This window comes from Myodes glareolus, chromosome 3 (assembly GCF_982192425.1).
Source record: "Myodes glareolus chromosome 3, mMyoGla1.1, whole genome shotgun sequence".
NCBI lineage: Eukaryota > Metazoa > Chordata > Mammalia > Rodentia > Cricetidae > Myodes > Myodes glareolus.
In genome coordinates, this window is record NC_142028.1 from 88,470,550 (window position 1) to 88,488,330 (window position 17,781).

Sequence of the window (17,781 nt, forward strand, 5' to 3'; positions counted from 1 at the left end):
GATAACCTTTCTTTTTCTTTTTTCTTTTCTTTTCTTTTTTTTTCTTTCTTTTTTTTTTTTTTTTTTTGCTTTTCAAGACAGGGTTTCTCTGTGTAACAGTCTTAGCTGTCCTGGAACTAGCTCTTGTAGACTAGGCTGACCTCGAACTCATAGAGATCTACCTGCCTCTGCCTCCCGAGTGCTGGGATTAAATCATGCGCCACCACCGCCCGGCTGATGACCTTTTTCAAGATGCACTAAAATATATGACTTAATAGAATATGGACTTAAAAGACTATATCAATTCAACAATGTAAACAAATTTAAAAGTTCTCTATTAATCCTTCTCAGAGAATCTGAGTTTACTGCCTACTGCTGTGATAAACACCATGACACAGCCACTTGGGGAGGAGAGGGTTTATTTCATCTTGCACTGGGGAGGAAAGGGTTTATTTCATCTTGCACTCTCAGGCCACACTCCATCACCAAAGAAAGGCATGGCAGGAACTGAAGCAGAAGCCCTGGGAGAATGTTGTTTACTGGTGTTCTCCTCATAGCTGCCTTAGTTTGTTTTCTTACACACCCCAGAATCACCTACCCAAGGATGGCACTGCTTACAGTGAGCTGGGCCCTCCCACATCAATCATTAGTCAAGACAATGGACCACAGGCTTGCCTATGGGCCACTCTTGTGCAGGCATTTTCTCAACAGAGCCTCCTTTGTCTCTCAGATGATTCCAGTTTGTGTCAAGCTGACAATACACTAGTTTACACACTATGAAATTATGGAATGTTATAATAGCTCTAAAAAAATGTTTGGATTCACAGACCAATAGATAAAGCAATAAAAATGTCTAATCACATGAACACACTTACATATAGAGAGAGAGACATATATACACAGTATATACATATAAACAAATCCATTCATATATTCATCTAGTCTCATTTTTTAAGCTATCTGAAGAGTAGAAGACATACAATTTCATACAAGGTTTCTTCCAATCTTTCTATAATATTTTTCTCAACCTATCTTCCTATTAAGACTAAGATACTTTGAATTTCTGTATGTATTCTTCTAAGACACTGTCATTATCTTAACTAAGAACAATTTTTATAGTAAAAAGTCATTACTATCTGTGGTGTTTAAAAGAAAATGGTTCCCAAAGGGAGTGGCACTATTAGGAGGTGTAGCTTGCTGGAGTAGGTATGGCCTTGTTAGAGGAAGCCTGTCACTGTGAAGGTGGACTTTGAGGACTCATATATGCTCAAGCATGCGCAGTGTCTCAGTTCATTTCCTGTTGCCTTTGGATCAAGATATAGAGTTCCCCAGTACCATGTCTGCTTGCATGCTGCAATACTCCCAGCCTCCATGCTCCCTGTCATAAAGACAATGGACTAAACCTCTGAAACTGTAAGTCACCATTTCAATTAAATGGTTACTTTTTTTGTTTTTATAAGAGTACTGTGGTCATGGTATCTCTTCACAGCAATCGAAACCCTAAGAAAGTATCAATGATAAATTTCCTTTGACAGGCTCACATATTCATTTGCAGTAAACAGACATGAAGACCTGAGCACCCTGGAGTCATCACCTATTCAACCAATGGCATTCAGCACATCCCTGTAAGTGGTATATACTGGAATGCAAGGATAGTCTTCATCCTTGAGGACACACAAGAGCACAAAGTACACAATGTGTCATTATTATTAAAGTTATTACACATCTCAAAGAGTTAAGATTTCTGAATCACATCTTTACTGAGCATTCAGAAAGGAAGTGATTATGGTGACACACACCTGCAACCTCAGCACTTAGGAGACCGAGACATAAGGGTCACAGGTTGGTGGCTAACCTGGGCCTCATGGGAAAACTGTCTTAAGAAGAAAAACATGGCAGAAAATACATTAAGATTTCAAAAGTCAAAACTGATATTTGGAAGAATAATAACTGTCTTATTACACCTGACTTTCAAGGTATAAAAATTCTCACAACCTATTTACTTAGTTAATACATGAAAACTAAGCACTTATTTAATACATAAAAACTAAGCACTATTTTGCATGGTGTGTTGGTTCCTAGGACAAAATAAATAAACCAACAACACTGCCAGTCCCATGGAGCTTAGCCTAATAAGGCCAGTGGAGACAGACTATGTTACGTTCCCCTATGGTGAAGAAAGCAGAGGAAAGGAAAACTAACACTGTTGAGCACGGGGCACAATCACAAAGACACAGTTCTCAGTTCAGCATGATCTAGTCACTGGGTTTGAGCCAGTCTGAACATCAAGCGAGGTTTTCCTGAGCAGGAGACAGTGAGGTACAGGCTTGAGCATTGCAGGGACTATGGGGGTGGGAGGAAAGCCCCACTGCACATGGTGCAAAGCCCTTCCCCAGCTATGAGACCTGGAAAAAAGTTACTAAGTTGTATCAAAAACTAAAATTAAAAGCAGTGCATCTTCCATATGTAAAGAAGCCGCCTGCCTCAGTGCCTCCTTATGCAATCTAGTTAAGGACAGTTGCTGGGACTTACCACTTGGTACTCCAGGTCTGCTAGAAGTCTGAAGTGCTCCTTCCCCAGCAAGAGCAGTTTGCTCCTCCCTGTGACAGGGCTCACTTCCAGGTGAGTGAAATACAACACCACAAACAACAGTCCGGAGGCACTCAGGCCAAGAAGCAACTTCCATTTATTCTTCTTCACGCTGTCTTTAAATAGCTCCTTCTTGTTGGGAGGAAGTGCTTGCCACCATTTCCTTATGCCCCTGTGACAAACCAGAAAGGAGCATCGTAAGTGCATGCTCACCTTCCAACAAAGCTCACACACGTGAGCCAGGATTTTATAGCACCAATGACTTCAATCTCTATGTTTCTCTGTACACATAGTTTTTTAACTTATAAAATTCTTAGCTAAAGGATGAAAAAGTCAGCAACTCTATAAAGTCATACTTAAAATCCGCAAGGCTCGTTTGAATGTCCCCCTTCAGCTAGTGTGAAGGCAAAGACTAACGTGAGGAGCTGTTTTACAGCCACCTCTGACCAACACTCGGATTGGTTGCCATAGTCAAAGTGCTGTTCTAATAATTATGCACATGTCACCTCATCCGCTCTTCCTCATGTAATAGCTTGATACAGAGAACAACCTAGCCATGGTGATCGGTTGGTCCAGTCGGTCCGTCGTGAGCAGCAGGAGGAAAACCCAGGAGTAAAGGGAAGGCAGATAGAGTCCCAGGCCATCATCTGGGGTCACGAAGGATAAATATGTACCTTTCAGAACTGCTCTTCCCACTGGTCCTCAGACTCCAGCTCAGTCTGCAACCCAGCAAGGAAGAAGAGAAGCTACCTTGGCACTGACTCCGGGAGTGAGCTGCCCAGAGCAGCAGCTCCACTAGCGTGTCACTATAGAACAAAGAGGGAAAGCAAGATCGGAAGCACCAGAGTAAAGAAATGGGCACCTTACAGATGCAACCTGGGGATGGCCTTGTGAGCTGACAATAGTTCTCTCAAGTGCTGTAAACAGTGACAACAAGCAATATTTTCAAAAGTGGGACAAAACATTTCCTTGTGTACACATTTGTCAAGTCTCAATAAAATTTATCACACACACACACACACAAATATCCATCCCTTGATAGAAACTCATTTGACATAGTAATTTTGTAGTTCCTGTAATTTACCAAGTTCCTGCTATCATAGTTCCACCAAAAGGTCTCTGTATTCCATATCAAAGGCTTGGTCTCTGGCCTGTGGCACTACTATGAGATTCCAGGTCTCTAGTGATAAAATGTAGGGTCACTGGGGATGTCCTTGAAGCGGATGATGCGGTTTTTCTATATAGCCCCTGTTGTCCAGGAACTTACCCTATAGACCAGGTTGGCCTTGAACTCACAAAGATCCTGCCTCTGCCTTCCAAGTGCTGGGATTAAAGGTGTGTGCTACCACTTCCTGACCACTTATTTCCTGTTTACAACATTTATAGAATTATGACTTACTTATGTATAGAATATAAGAGAAAATTTATAATAGTAAAATCAATACCAAATCAAACAATTTTAAAGGACTAGAACTCACAAAACCATCCTCCCTATAAACAAGGACAGGCTGGTTACTTAGGAGCCAATGTAGATACCTATTTTCTGACCGTCAACATCAAGCATGTAGAATTAAACACATTACAGAGGAACTCTTCAGTTTTTAATAAAAGCAGACTGGGTTGTGAGTATGGAAGGAAGTAGAGAGCTAAACATAAGAAAACTTTACGAAGAGATGATTTGCCTTCTTTGACCTTCATGGAATGAGGAAAGGGGGGTGAGAAACAAGCGCTAGCTATAAGATGAGGAACCATGAAGGACGACCAAGAAGAACAGAACAAGGACACACTGACAACAGGATGGTAGAGAGCATCGCTGATGTGTTACATGAGGGAAGACCCTCACTTCATGCTCACTGCCTAAGTCCCACAAAATCCAAAGGTGATGTTCTTAAGTGCTGCTGCCAATGCTTCCCATTCTCCCGATTAGAGATGTAAAGTCTCTTAGAAACGTCTCTAGCAACAAAACTTAAGGATCCATTTCTGTACAATAAACAGATGATTTCAAGATCACACATAACAAGACTAGTAGAACTTACCTTTAAAACTCAAATTTTGAGCTGAATATGGTTTGGGGAAGTTTCTTTAAAAGTAGAGTTTTATAACACAATAAAATTTAATTGTTAAAAATTATTGTAATTTGATACAAATGTAACATGAAAATTTAAGGACTTTAACACAAACGTTGTTTCCCCCAAGTACGGTTACCTGCCCACAATGATGGCCAGGAGCTTCTGCACTGGTTTCAGAATAAGCAGCAGGAGAGGGACTGGGGCGGCCAGCGCCCGCGGAGATGTGTGGAAACTCCTGGCGGCTCTTACTGCAGGGCAGCTCAGAGGACACAAGGCTGCAGGAGCAGGACCGCCAACCCCTTCTCTCACTCCGTGTCTTGGAAAAGTACATTTGTCGATAAGCGCCCCCGTTTCCTGGCTTTGGCCATTTGAGAAGTATCTTGATTTTTTGTTACTGAGGGTCCTACAAAAACGGAAGTTGCCAGGCTGTAAAGTCAGCAAGTGACACTGACTGACTGTGTTAAGTCCCCAACTCGCATTTACCACCCAGTGCCTTCGTGCTTGTGGACAGCCTAGTGGTTTCCACTGTCTCCAGTTGGCCAGGGAATTCACTCCAGAGAGAAAAGGGTTTCTCGTGGCAGACTGCAGTCCACACAGGAAGCTCATCTTGCTTTCGCTCGGCTATCTAGAACACAAAACACAAGATGTGAGCACCTGTGGAAATACGTCTTCACAAACTGGGAATGGGATGTTTAAGAAATGTGTGTTAAACATCTTACAATGAATGCCTGTGCTCCTGCCCATCCCCCACAGCAGCTCCTTTCGACAGGACAAACCAAAGGGGTATACACAATTAGTTCACTATACAGTGCTTATTTTCAACACTTGAATCAAAAACTTCATTTTAAAAGTTTTTTTTTTATTGCAGGGAATCTATTTGATTAGAAAATCACTTGGGGGAAAGAGAAATAGCTTAGGTAAAACAAGAATAAATTTGCATCAGTTGACAAATATGATGAATACAAACAGACAGAAAAGCCTAACTTACAAAATCCCAATGTATTCTTTCCAATAAAACCCTGAGAGTGGGGTGGTGGCGCACGCCTTTAATCCCAGCACTCGGGAGGCAGAGGCAAGCAGATCTCTGTGAGTTCGAGGCCAGCCTGGTCTACAAGAGCTAGTTCCAGGACAGGCTCCAAAGCCACAGAGAAACCCTGTCTTGGGGGAAAAAAATTGACACTTAGCCAGATGCCTGTAATCCCAGAACTTGGGAGGCAAAGTCATGATGATCTCTGAGTTCAAGGCCAGTCTGATCTGTAAAGGGAGTTCTAGGACAGGCAGAGCTACACAGGGAAAGTCCATCTCAAAAAAAAAAAAAAAAAAAAGGAAGGGAGAGAGACTTTTGATTGGAGTCCGGAAGTAAGAAGACAGACTTTAATGCCACATAAAAATAGCTTTAAAATCAGAATATATAAAACAGGGGTTTCGACATACTTGGCAATGAAGAATCAAAAGATGGAAAACAAGATGAGAACCTACAACTAACCCAGAGAACCACCTGATGAGTTTCTAGAATCACACAGACAGGAGAGCCTAGCCCCTTAACTACCCTAACCTGCCGGTAGCTGGATCTTATGGGCAGAGCACAGGAACACAGACGGGCACAGAGAGGACCCGGTGTCCGCACAGGCCCCTCCCTGCGGCTGAGTACTAGCTGCTCACATGAGTCGGAAACCTCCCTGAAGCTCGGAAAGAACCAGCTGGTGAGCTGAGACTCCGGGACCCACATGAGCGAAAGGAGAACCAGCTCTTTCAAGTTGTCCTCTGATACCCACAATGTGTTATGGCACACACACGCATAAAGACAGAGAGACAGAGACAGAGAGACTGGGAGAAAAAAGGCAGATGTATTGGATAAACTCTGTAGTGAACATCAGCTTCAGAAGTGAGACAAATGGATGCATCTGAATACAGACGTGTTGTTGCAGGAAATGGCTTTTCTTAGATAATGATGTGGGGTGAATATCTCATTTCTGACACACGTGATAAAGCATCTATTCATGAATGAAGCCGACTTGCAACTACATGCAGACATGTACACCTCCACACAACTGTACTTCCACACAAATATACACACACAGGACATAGAGCCAATGCTGTAATACTGATAATCATATCTATGTGGTTATATCTATGCTCCTCAAACTTTCTTTCAATTTTTCTAATGTTTTAAAATCTTCATTGGGGGTGTTATGAAACTAACTTTATTATTACAGTATTAATACCTAAAAAGATGTTTCAGAACTGCTAATTTTAGTGACTAGCCTTGTCTGCATAGAAGACAATTTGAAGGTTATTAGACTGTACTTTTTGTAATTTGTATTCCACACTTTTGTGTTATTAATTTATAAAGTGAATAAAGTCAACACTAAGTGAAAATTAACCCCATTGAAGCTCTTTTTGAGATACTAGCAATTAAAAACGAGTAGAGTCAACTTAGCCTATTAATAGTTTCTTGACATTAACAAGATACTTCCTGTTGTGATATATTTGATCACAGTGTGACACTCTTGAGACTGTGTTAATAAAGTTAAACTTGGGTGAGGGAGGGGCAGCCAGTGACGTATTGACAAGAATTGACCATAGAGATTTTAGAGGATTCAGGATACAATAGAGAGGCATAGGAAGGCGTAAGGAGGGGCTGAGAGAGATGCCTTTTTGATCTGGGGAGTGTGGGGAAAAGGACAGCTGGTCACTCCTCTGCCACTTCTTTGATGAAGTTTTCACCCTGACATTTGACTCCCAAGTATATATTGATAGGACAATTTGGATAAACGCTTCAACTTTCTAGCTTCCTTTCGTCTGCGCAGCACTAAACTGAGAAGTAGGATGATGATAATGACAGCGATGGCGATGATGATGATAATAATTTAAGTCTGAAAATGATTGCAAACTCGCAGCCATGTGTCACATATAGAAAAGTGTCGGAGAGCTGCACTGTAAGCCTCCTCACCATGCAGGCAGAGCTCCAGGTGCTCTTGGGGCACGCCAGAGATGCAGTTAACGGATGTGTGCAGCCACTGCTGCTACAGCACAGCAGCCTGTCTTACTGACGCTGTTTTTAAAAGTAGAATCAACACCATCTACGGTAATAATAGAAAGCACATCGTTACCATTAGCAAGTACAGCATGCTATACATAGCTACAGGTCCTGGATGTGAGTAGTTGCTTAGCCTGCATTAAGACAGATACCATGTCACTAGGCAACAGGAGTGTCTGAGCTCCACAGTAACCTAATGGGACCATCTTCATGTATTTGAACAAGTCGTTGGGTTCTTCATTGGCTAAGTGGTATGGAAGCTACAGGAAGAACATAAAACATAGTCCTTATCTTTGTGGAGGCGGCATTCTAATCAAGAACTGGATTTATTGGGGGACAATACATAAAATTTCTTATTGATGCCATGTGCTTTTTTTTTCTAGAAATCAAGCTACAAAAACAACATGAACACATTTTCTTTCCTTCAAATCTGATGACTTACTGTCATAAAGCTTTAACAATTTCCTGGCCATGACCTCAATAGGGAATAGGCCAGCAGGAGGTCATGTTAGCCCCTAACGGCCACTGGTCTCAAAGCCAACAGCAGACATCGACCACAGAGACAACTCCACAGTAAGCATAATCTAGCACAGGAATTCAAGAAGTGTGGACGTAGGGTCTGCAGTTGGTGCTGCAGCAAACCAAGCCCATGCAAGGTGGAACCATGAGGGAAAGTTCTGTAAGTGTTTGCATAGAAAGAATGACGGAATATGTATGTGGTAAGTGAGAGACCACAGAGGGAGGGAGGGAGGGAGAGAAGGAGGGAGGGAGGGAGGGAGAGAGGGAAGCTAAACATGGACGCAAAAGAAGGACTTCATGTTCTCTGAGATCACTGTGCTTTCCAAAATCTGAACAAGCTCCAGAAGCTCCCTAAAGTAATTCCTTCTCTTGGTCCACTTTCTGTGTCTTACAGATGATCTCAAAGACATTTTCATGATTGGAGGCAGCCACACAAGTTCACGTGCAAGCTAATATTTCCATATAATACGTGTCAAGAAGCAGCCTAAGGGATCCCTTACACACATTTCCCAATCTTCCAGAGACTAAGTTCCAAACTATACTGGATTAGCCCTAGGATTTTTAACATCCAAAAGAGCAAAGGCCACTTTAGATCAGTCCTGCCAATCTACCTCCTTACTACGCCAGCGCAGCTCACCCTGGGCTCTGTGACCCTGCATGGAGATTTTACTACAGGCTCTCTCTCACTCTGCTTTAGTTCACCACTAACCCCTTCTCCAAGCAACCTAAAGCAATCCTTAAGAAAGGCAAATTAGCCTGACAGTGTTGGCACACGCCTTTAATCTCAGGACTCACTTGGGAGGCAGAGGCAGGTAAATCTTTGTGAGTTCGAAGCCAGCCAGATTTACAGAGCAAGTTCCTGGACTGGCTCCATAGGTGCTGAGAAAAGGAAGGCAAATCAGGCGTTGGCACACGCAAGCCTTTAATCCCAGCACTTGGGAGGCAGAGGCAGGTCATCTCTGTCATCTCTGTGAGGCTAGCCTGGTCTACAAAGCAAGTTCCAGGACAGTCAGAGCCATTATACAGAGAAAACATGTCTCAAAAAAACAAACAAAAAAAAATCAAAGCAACAACATAAATCTAACCCAAAGAGTCAGTCACACACAAAGAGATCTGCTAATCTAAATCAGCAGTAAGTGCTACCTGCAAGTGCTCTGAAGCTTAGTGTGCCAGGGCAGGCCTGTGTTCCACTAGCGTGCCAGGGCAGGCCTGTGTTCCGCTAGTGTGCCAGGGCAGGCCTGTGTTCTGCTAGTGTGTCAGGACAGGCCTATCTTCCAGCACTTGAGTCACAGAGCTATTCAAGATAATTTAAAAAAACAAGACTTTATTGATGTGGGATTCCCCTCTGTATACTATGAGAAATGGGTTGGTTTAAGATATGAGTTAGCTAGAAATATGCCTAAGCCATTGGCCATATAGTGTTGCAATTAATATAGTTTCTGTGTGATTATCTGGGTCTGAGTGGCCAGGAAACGAAAGTGCAGTCTCCACCTACACTGTCTGTATAACATGACAACAGGAGAGGCTAAGTTGAAGGCCAAAAGGCACTTAAGGTCATGCTCAACCTCCTTAGCGATCAGGGAAATGCAAATCAAAACAACTTTGAGATATCATCTTACACCTGTCAGAATAGCCAAACTCAAAAACACCAATGATAGCCTATGCTGGAGAGGATGTGGAGTGAGGGGAACACTCATCCACTGTTGGTGGGAATGCAAACTTGTGCAGCCACTGTGGAAATCAGTGTGGCGGTTTCTCAGGAAACTAGGAGTCAACCTCCCTCAGGACCCAGCAATTCCACTCTTGGGAATATACCCAAGAGATGCCCTAACATACTACAAAAGCATTTGTCCAACTATGTTCATAGCAGCACTATTTGTAATAGCCAGAACCTGGAAACAACCTAGGTGCCCCTCAATAGAAGAATGGTTAATAAAGGTGTGGAACATATACACATTAGAGTTCTACTCAGCGGTAAAAAACAATGACATCTTGAATTTTGCATGCAAATGGATGGAAATAGAAAACGCTTTACTGAGTGAGGTAAGCCAGACCCAAAAAGAGGAATATGGTATGTATTCATTCATATGTGGATTCTAACCATAACTAAAGGTCTTTGAGCCTATTATTCGTGATCCTAGAGAAGCTAAATAAGAAGGTGAACCTGATGAAAATCATGTAGCTATCTGCCTGGAGATTGGAAATAGACAAGAGTCCCAGAACCTTCATCTGGCGATGGATGGAGATAGAGACAGAGACCCACATCGGAACACTGGACTTAACTCCCTAGGTCCAAACGAGAAGCAGAAGGAAAGAGAACGTGAGCAAAGAAGGCAAGATCAGAGAGAACCTTCATCCCACGATGGATGGCGATACAGACAGAGACCCACATTGGAGCACCGGACTGAGCCCCCCAAGGTCCAAATGAGGAGCAGAAGGAGGAAGAAAATGAAAAAGGAAATAAGGACTGCGAGGGATGCGATCACCCACTGATACAAGGGGACGGATCTAATGAGAGTTTACCAAGGCCAGTTGGACTGGGACTGAACGAGGACGTGATCTAACCAGATTCTCTGAATGTGGCCGGATTCTCTGAATGTGGCTGGCCCAGAGTCTTTCTGAAAAGCCATTGACAATGGCACTGGGACTTGTTTCTTCTGCATATACTGGATTTTGCGGATCCAGTCCATCTGGACACTCACCTTCCTGGACCTGGAGGGAGGTGGGAGGAACTTGAACTTCCCACTGGGCAGGAAACCCTGACTGCTCTTAGGGATGGAGAGGGAGGAGGAGAGGGAGTGGGGGGAGTGGGAGGGTGGTGGGAGGAGGGGCGGAAATGGAAACTTTTATAATTTAATAAAATTACAAAAAAAAAAGCAAGACCGCATAAAACTTCCTACAGAAATGTTCTCTGCGCTGTCCACTATGGCAGCCCTGGCATGTGGCATCGGAGGAACAGAATGTGTAGTCTGTTTCGTTTCTATTAAAGTTAATGAGAGGAGTTATGAACCAGTGGCTGTCACACTCAGCAGAGTAGGTTTGCACATTAGAGGCAGGGGAGCTTCAGCAGAGCCAAAAAGATGTGAACACAGCCACCCAAAGGAAGTCCCGCAATGTAACTGAATCAGACCTTCACAATGCCAAAGGTTTCAAACCTTTCTACACAGGCCATAAGTTCAGGTTTACTGTGAAATTTACCTATACCAAAATGTTGCCAACCAAATTAATAAAACTTGATCATCTTAACCAAACTTTCCACTATCTCATTCCGTTCAGGAGTGTTTTAGTCATGCATTAATTCATTAGATAATGAATGAATACAACACGTCAGACCCATTCTGTGTAGCAGATACAAAGCAGGGAAGAAAAAGGACAAAAATCCCTGCCCAGTCTGTAAAACTAACGAAGATAAAACACACTAATGGATACAAAAATAACTTCAGGAAAGACCTACGTGTAATGTAGGGAGCAAAATGGTGGTTCTGGGGGGATCCAGTATTTCCTCTTTCTGGGCAGTTTAAATTCTACAGGATTCATGAACTTGGTAAACACTAAGCCAAGCAAGCACTTCTGTAATTACCCTTGGTTCTCTCTGAGCTTCCGTGAACATCCTAATGTTGCTTCCTGGTTCCCCAGTTCCAGAAGCACCACCTCCAAGCCTCCTCCCACCCACTGCTAAATTCTAGAATGTCTGGTTCACTGACACCCCTTCTATGATAAACTCTCATCAGGTATCACACACACTATTCTCACTGCTTGGCTCTGCTCGTATAAGAAGAAAACTGCTCATTTCAGGGCATGTGTGAACATTTTTAACGCAGTCTACCAATAGAAGGTCAAAACAAAAGCCCTCAACGCTAGGTACATAATTAAAATCATTATCATTTCTACCACAGACAATCACCTGCCTCCTAGAATAGAAACAGTAGTTGTTAATCTGAAATCATTAATTAATCCTTAAAATGGAGTTGTTTTTTTTTAAGGGGGGTGGGGAGCTATACATTTTCAAAGAGCCAATCACCACGCTGCACAGCACCCAAGAAAGAACTGGGGCTGCCATGTGCTCGTCAAAGAACCATAGCAGATCAACAAACATAGCTGGCAGCCTTGTAGGATTAGGAAATTAATGATGTGAGAAAAATTAAACAATTTGGATTGCTAGCCTCTAAGAACATTCCAAACCCTTAATTCTTCAAGTGCCATCGCAGAATGAGCAAATAGTGCACTCACTGGCACACACAGCTGACGTCTGGAAGACAGTCTGAACAACTCTCACTGAAAACGACTATGCCTTCTCTAGTTTCTATGGAAACAGCTGTCAGATTGGCAAAAATAGGACATGCACTTTGAAATAATCATTCAAGCTAAGTACATGATGGGCGGCTTCTAAAAAAGAAAGTTACCAGGCTTGGCTCTTAAGTTTCCAAATGCCACACTGCACCCCCTCCCTGCACCTTGGCTGGGGATGCCGGCAATGGAGCTAAATCCTTTTAGGAGGGCTCCAAGACCTTGAGAGTCGCTCTGAGGCGGTCAACTCCTACGAAGCTATCAACTCCTAAATTTCAAATGTGGTATTTTCACCTCCTGGGACTAAACATTTCTGGCTGAGGCTTGCCCCGTTCAGGTGCTCCCTGTCGCATATTTAAAAACGATCCTTGAACACAAGTTGCTTAGGAAATCAGTAAGCTCCCTGGAATCGCTCCGACTGTCCTGATGCGGCTAGCTGCGACAGGAGCGTTTGTCTCTGAACAAGGACGAGCGGCGGGACGGGAGGGGAGACCCGCACAGGCCAGGCCAGCCACACCGCAGGAGGAAGCGCTGCTCAGGCGGAACCCACCACTGGCGGCGGCGGGAGGCAAGCTTCCAGAAAGCCCGCCACCCCGGCCATTCGCGCCGACCCCGGCAGGGCCCATACCCACCGCAACCCCGAACCCCTGCCCCAACTCCCCATCTCCACCCTCCCTGCCCGGCGCAGGGGAGCCGTCACCGTGAGCACGCACTCTAGCCTCCGCCTGAGCGGGATCCAGCAGCCGGCCTCCGCGCAGGCGCACACATACCCCAGGCCCCGCCCCCTCACTTCCTGCCCTTGGGACCTCTCGGGCGCCTTTTGCCCCGCCCGCGTAGTGCTGTCCTCAGTGCCCTGGCGGTCCCTGGCGGGCTGCGGCCCCTTCTGACTCCTGGATAAGCCACCTGCCGGGAACTACACACTTCCTTGGTACTTGCCACGGCTGTGTTGGACCCTCAGTTCTGCCCCAGGGGAAGGCGATTCAGGGAACTGACGAAGGACTGAGATGCCTTGATTTGAAGCTGCACTGCGCTGATGGTTTTGATGATGGGTGAAACATTAATTCTAGCATTCCAATTACTGGTATTCATCCCTCAGTCCTAGGGTGGTAAGTCTGCATAGAAATAAGACTAAAGATAAAAGGCCGTTTCACCAGGATCTCTTGAGGAGGTCAGCAGCATCCATGACAACAGCTTCTGTAGTGTCCTAAGACACGATTTCACTGTGGGAAGGGTTTGCACAGGGGTGTGAATACTGGCAGGCGTGATGCCATATCAGCTGCGGCTAGCCACCACAATCGAAAGATGATGCTTTGTGAATATATATGAATTATTCTGTGTTCCTGATAGGCTACCTGAGGGACACATTAAAGCTAAACCTACTATTCATGTATTCACTAATTTATCCAACAAATATTTATCTAGTGTGTGACAGCACCGTGCATGGTAGCGATATTAAGATCAATATCATATAGTCACCATAATGAAAACGTCATGCAGTGATGCTTGGTAAAGGTGGCGAGGGAGCATGGCAGCACTGGGAGTGCGTGCTCGTTCAATTCGCCGCATCTGCTTGATGGGCCATGGAGATATTTATAAGCAGTCATAAAAATGAAGTGGCTCCACAAACCAATGGGAGCGGGAACTATAATCCTAGGGATCACTGACAGGGAGGAAATGACCCAAGCTTTGGGTCATTAGTGAGGAAAGGAGTAGATGGGTTGAGAGAAAACAGAGGTTGGGAAACAGAACCCTAGGGAACGTCAACATTTTAAAATTTAAAAGAGGGCCCAGTGTTTTCTATCTTCAATCCCAACACTTAGGAGACTGAGACAGGAAGATCAGTTTGAACTCAAAACCAGGTTGCCAAATGACATGGCCAGTGTCAAGTCAACCTGGCCTACAGAGTAAGACTCTATCTCAAAAACTGAAAAACACAACGAAAGTTCAAAGGAGAGGCACTTAGATAGATAGGTCAAGTAAAAACGAATGGGAGGAGGTTGAAGCAAATATTCACCATATTATAATTAATAGTAATTTAACTACTTAATTTAGAATTCATTTAAAGGTAGTGATCTTTTCTGGGCATAGTGACACGCCCTTCTCATTCCAGCCCGTGGGAGGCTGAAGAAGGAATATGGCTGCAAGTTCAAGGCCAGGCAAGACTACAGAGCAAGTTCCAGGCACGCTCAAGCTATATAAACCACGTCTCGAAACAAACAAAACTGATGACATTTAGCATTTTAAACTAACTTTGTATCAAGTTTAGTTAATAAGTTATTGCCTGGCTTTTCCTGAGGTGTCCATTTCTTCTCCTGCTGGATGAAGAGGGCCATCACAGACCAACAAAATGATTCCATTCAAGTCTGCCTTTGTTGGCCAGTGTGCTTACAGGGGTTATGTGCCGGGCGTGGACGACTCTGGCATCTGCACCATGAACAGCCCTCGAGAATGTCAGAGATGAATGTAGGATGCCACAGGGCATGTGCTGGGATTTCTAGGTTTGTATGTTCCAGAACAAGGAACTGAACCAGGGACACATGGAGAAACAGATACAGTTACTAGAAATGGGTAGCTTGTTGGGTGGGGGGGGGAGAGAGAGAGAGAGAGAGAGAGAGAGAGAGAGAGAGAGAGAGAGAGAGAACTAGAGAACTTGTGAGCAAGAAAAAGGGACAGAGATCCAAAAAGGTCAGAAGCTCAATGGTGCCTGGTCACAAGGGTTGTGACATTTTGTGGGTCATTTACCTAATGCCTGCCAACCCCACTTGCTGTTTCTTTTGCTTTGAAGAGACACCATTAACACGCCAACTCTTATAAAAGAAAACATTTGATTGGGTGACTTATAGTTTCAGAAGTTTAATCCGTTATCATCATGGCAGGACATTGCAGTGTACAGGTAGATGTGGCGCTGGAGACGTAGCTGAGAGCCTCTTGCAGGCAATAGGAAGTAAACTGACTTACTGGGCATGACTTGAACATATATGAGACCTCAAAACCTGCCTCCACAGTGACATACTTCCTTCAACAAGGTCAGCCATAACTACTCCAACAAAGTCACACCTTCTAATAGTGCCACTCCCTTTGGGGCCCATTTTCTTTCAAACCACCACCTTCCACTATCTGGCCCCCAAAGGCTTGTAGTCATATCAAAATGTAAAAATGTATTCAGTCCAACTTCAAAAGTACCCATAGTCTATAACAGTTTCAAACTCATTTAAAAGGTCAAAGTTCAAAGTCTCTTCTGATATTCAGACAATCTCTTAACTGTAATCCCTTATAAAACCAAAATCAAAAACCATATCACATATTTCCAACATACAATGGCACGGAATATAGATTACCATTCCAAAATGTAGAAAAGGGAGCATAGTGAGGAAATACTAGACCAAAGCAAGATTGAAAACCAGCCAAGCAACCTCCAAATTCTGCATCTCCATGTCTGATGTCAAACGCACTTCAGATCTCCAACTTCTTTCAGTTTTGTTGACTACAATACACTTCCTTCTCTTGGGCTGGTTCCACTCTGTTAGCAGCTCCCCTCAGCAGATCCCATGGATCTGCCATCTCCAACATGTTGGGGTCTCTAAGGCAATCCAGGCTTCAATTTTACAGCTTCACACAATGGCCTCTCTGGGCCCCCATTCGGGGACACCCCTGACACATGCCTGGCCTCTTCTTAGTCACAGAGGCAAATTCCATAACCCCTTTCTTCTACCCTTAACTCCAGAACCACATTGCTGAACTGCCAGGCTCTGCTGCTTACTGGGCTGGAACACGGCACACTTCCTCAATTACATCTTCACCAACTTTCTGTTTTCTATGGTTTCCTTCACTGCTTTAGCTTGGCTGTCCTGAAACTGGATCAGTAGACCAACCTGGCCTTGAACTCAGAGATCTTTCGATTGCATCTTGACCAGCTTTCTGGTTTTGATGGTTACCTTCACTACACAAGTTTAGCTATTCCTGGAACTTGTTCTGTAGACCAGGCTGGCCTCGAACTCAGAAATCTGCCAACCTCTACCTCTGGCGTGCTGGCTCTAAACTTGTCTTTAATTCCTTTTCACAAGTTGAAAAAAGATCCTTGTGGGATTTTTTTCCTGATATCACCATTCCCTTTATTTCATTTCTTAATCTGTTTATTCCTTGAACACAGGATTTAGCTCCATTCAACTTACTGATGCCCCTTTTCTCCTCAGTCTGTCCATTTGTATTTTTCCTTGCTCAACTTGCTCCTTTTCATTATACATCTTCATTAGAGTTAACATAATAAATACATAACAGAGTCTATACTAGGATATTTTGAGATTTCCTCTGCCAACATAATCCAACTCGCTTCACTTTAGCCTTAGGCAAACTTTTCAGGCAAGGGCAAAAAGCAGCCACTTTCTTCACCAAAACATCACAAGAACAATCTCTAAGCAACATACTGAAATTTTTCTCTGAGACCTCTTGAGCTAGCCCCCACAGTTCCAATCAATCTCAGCTCCATTGTCTTCCATGTTCTACTAATATGGTCCATCAAGCAGTGTTTAAAGCATCCCACTGCTTTCCAAACCCAAAGTACCAAAGTCCAAATTCAAAATCAAATCCAGAAACATGGTCCAGGCTATCACAACAATACCCAAATCCCTGGTACCAACTTCTGTCTTAGTTAGGGTTTCTATTGCTGTGAGGAGACACTATGACCATGATAACTATCATAAAAGAAAACGTTTATTTGGGTGACTTACAGTTTCAGAGGTTTAGTCCATTACCGTCATGGCAGGAAATGACTACATGCAGGCAGACATGATGCTGGAGAAGGAATGAGAGTTCTATCTCTTGCAGGCACCACCAAGAAGTAAACTGACTCACTGATCATGGCTTGAGTATATGTGAAACCTCAAAGCCTGCCCTCACAGTGACACACTTCCTTCAACAAGGCCGGCCACACCTCTTAATGGCGCCACTCTCTTTGGGGGCCATTTTCTTTCAAACCACCACACTTCTCATTTGTGGATTAAACCTGCTCTGTCTCTTACATGAGCTCTTGTTCAGGGATGGCTCCAGTCTTTTTCTGACATTGATCACTTTTTTTAAAAAAGATTTATTTATACAGATGCTTTGTCTGTCAAATGAAGGCATCAGATTGTGAGTAGACCTGTGGATGCAGGGAGTTGAACTCAGGACCTCTGGAAGAGCAGCTATTGCTCTTAACCACTGAGCCATCTCTCCAGCCTTGACATTGGCCACTTTCAGATGTTAATCGTTCTCACATAACTTCAGCTCTATTTTTTGTTCATTTTCTTTTGTATAGTATGA

The 17,781-nt window shown here is 43.7% G+C and overlaps 1 protein-coding gene across 3 annotated transcripts in view; it reads right to left on the minus strand.

Moving 5' to 3' along the window:
- Nucleotides 1–13,263, minus strand: part of Oma1 (OMA1 zinc metallopeptidase) — a 66,499-nt gene extending 53,236 nt beyond the window's left edge. For all 3 annotated transcript variants that reach the window (XM_085686338.2, XM_087904775.1, XM_085686337.2), the window contains exons 1-3: nucleotides 13,197–13,263; nucleotides 4,774–5,262; nucleotides 2,512–2,740 (exon numbers count right to left, since the gene is read on the minus strand). In XM_085686338.2, coding sequence (XP_085542464.2) covers nucleotides 2,512–2,740; nucleotides 4,774–5,243 — 699 coding nt within the window. In that variant the 5' untranslated portion in view covers nucleotides 5,244–5,262; nucleotides 13,197–13,263. The remainder of the gene's footprint in view (nucleotides 1–2,511; nucleotides 2,741–4,773; nucleotides 5,263–13,196) is intronic.
- Between the last annotated feature and the right edge of the window lie 4,518 nt (nucleotides 13,264–17,781).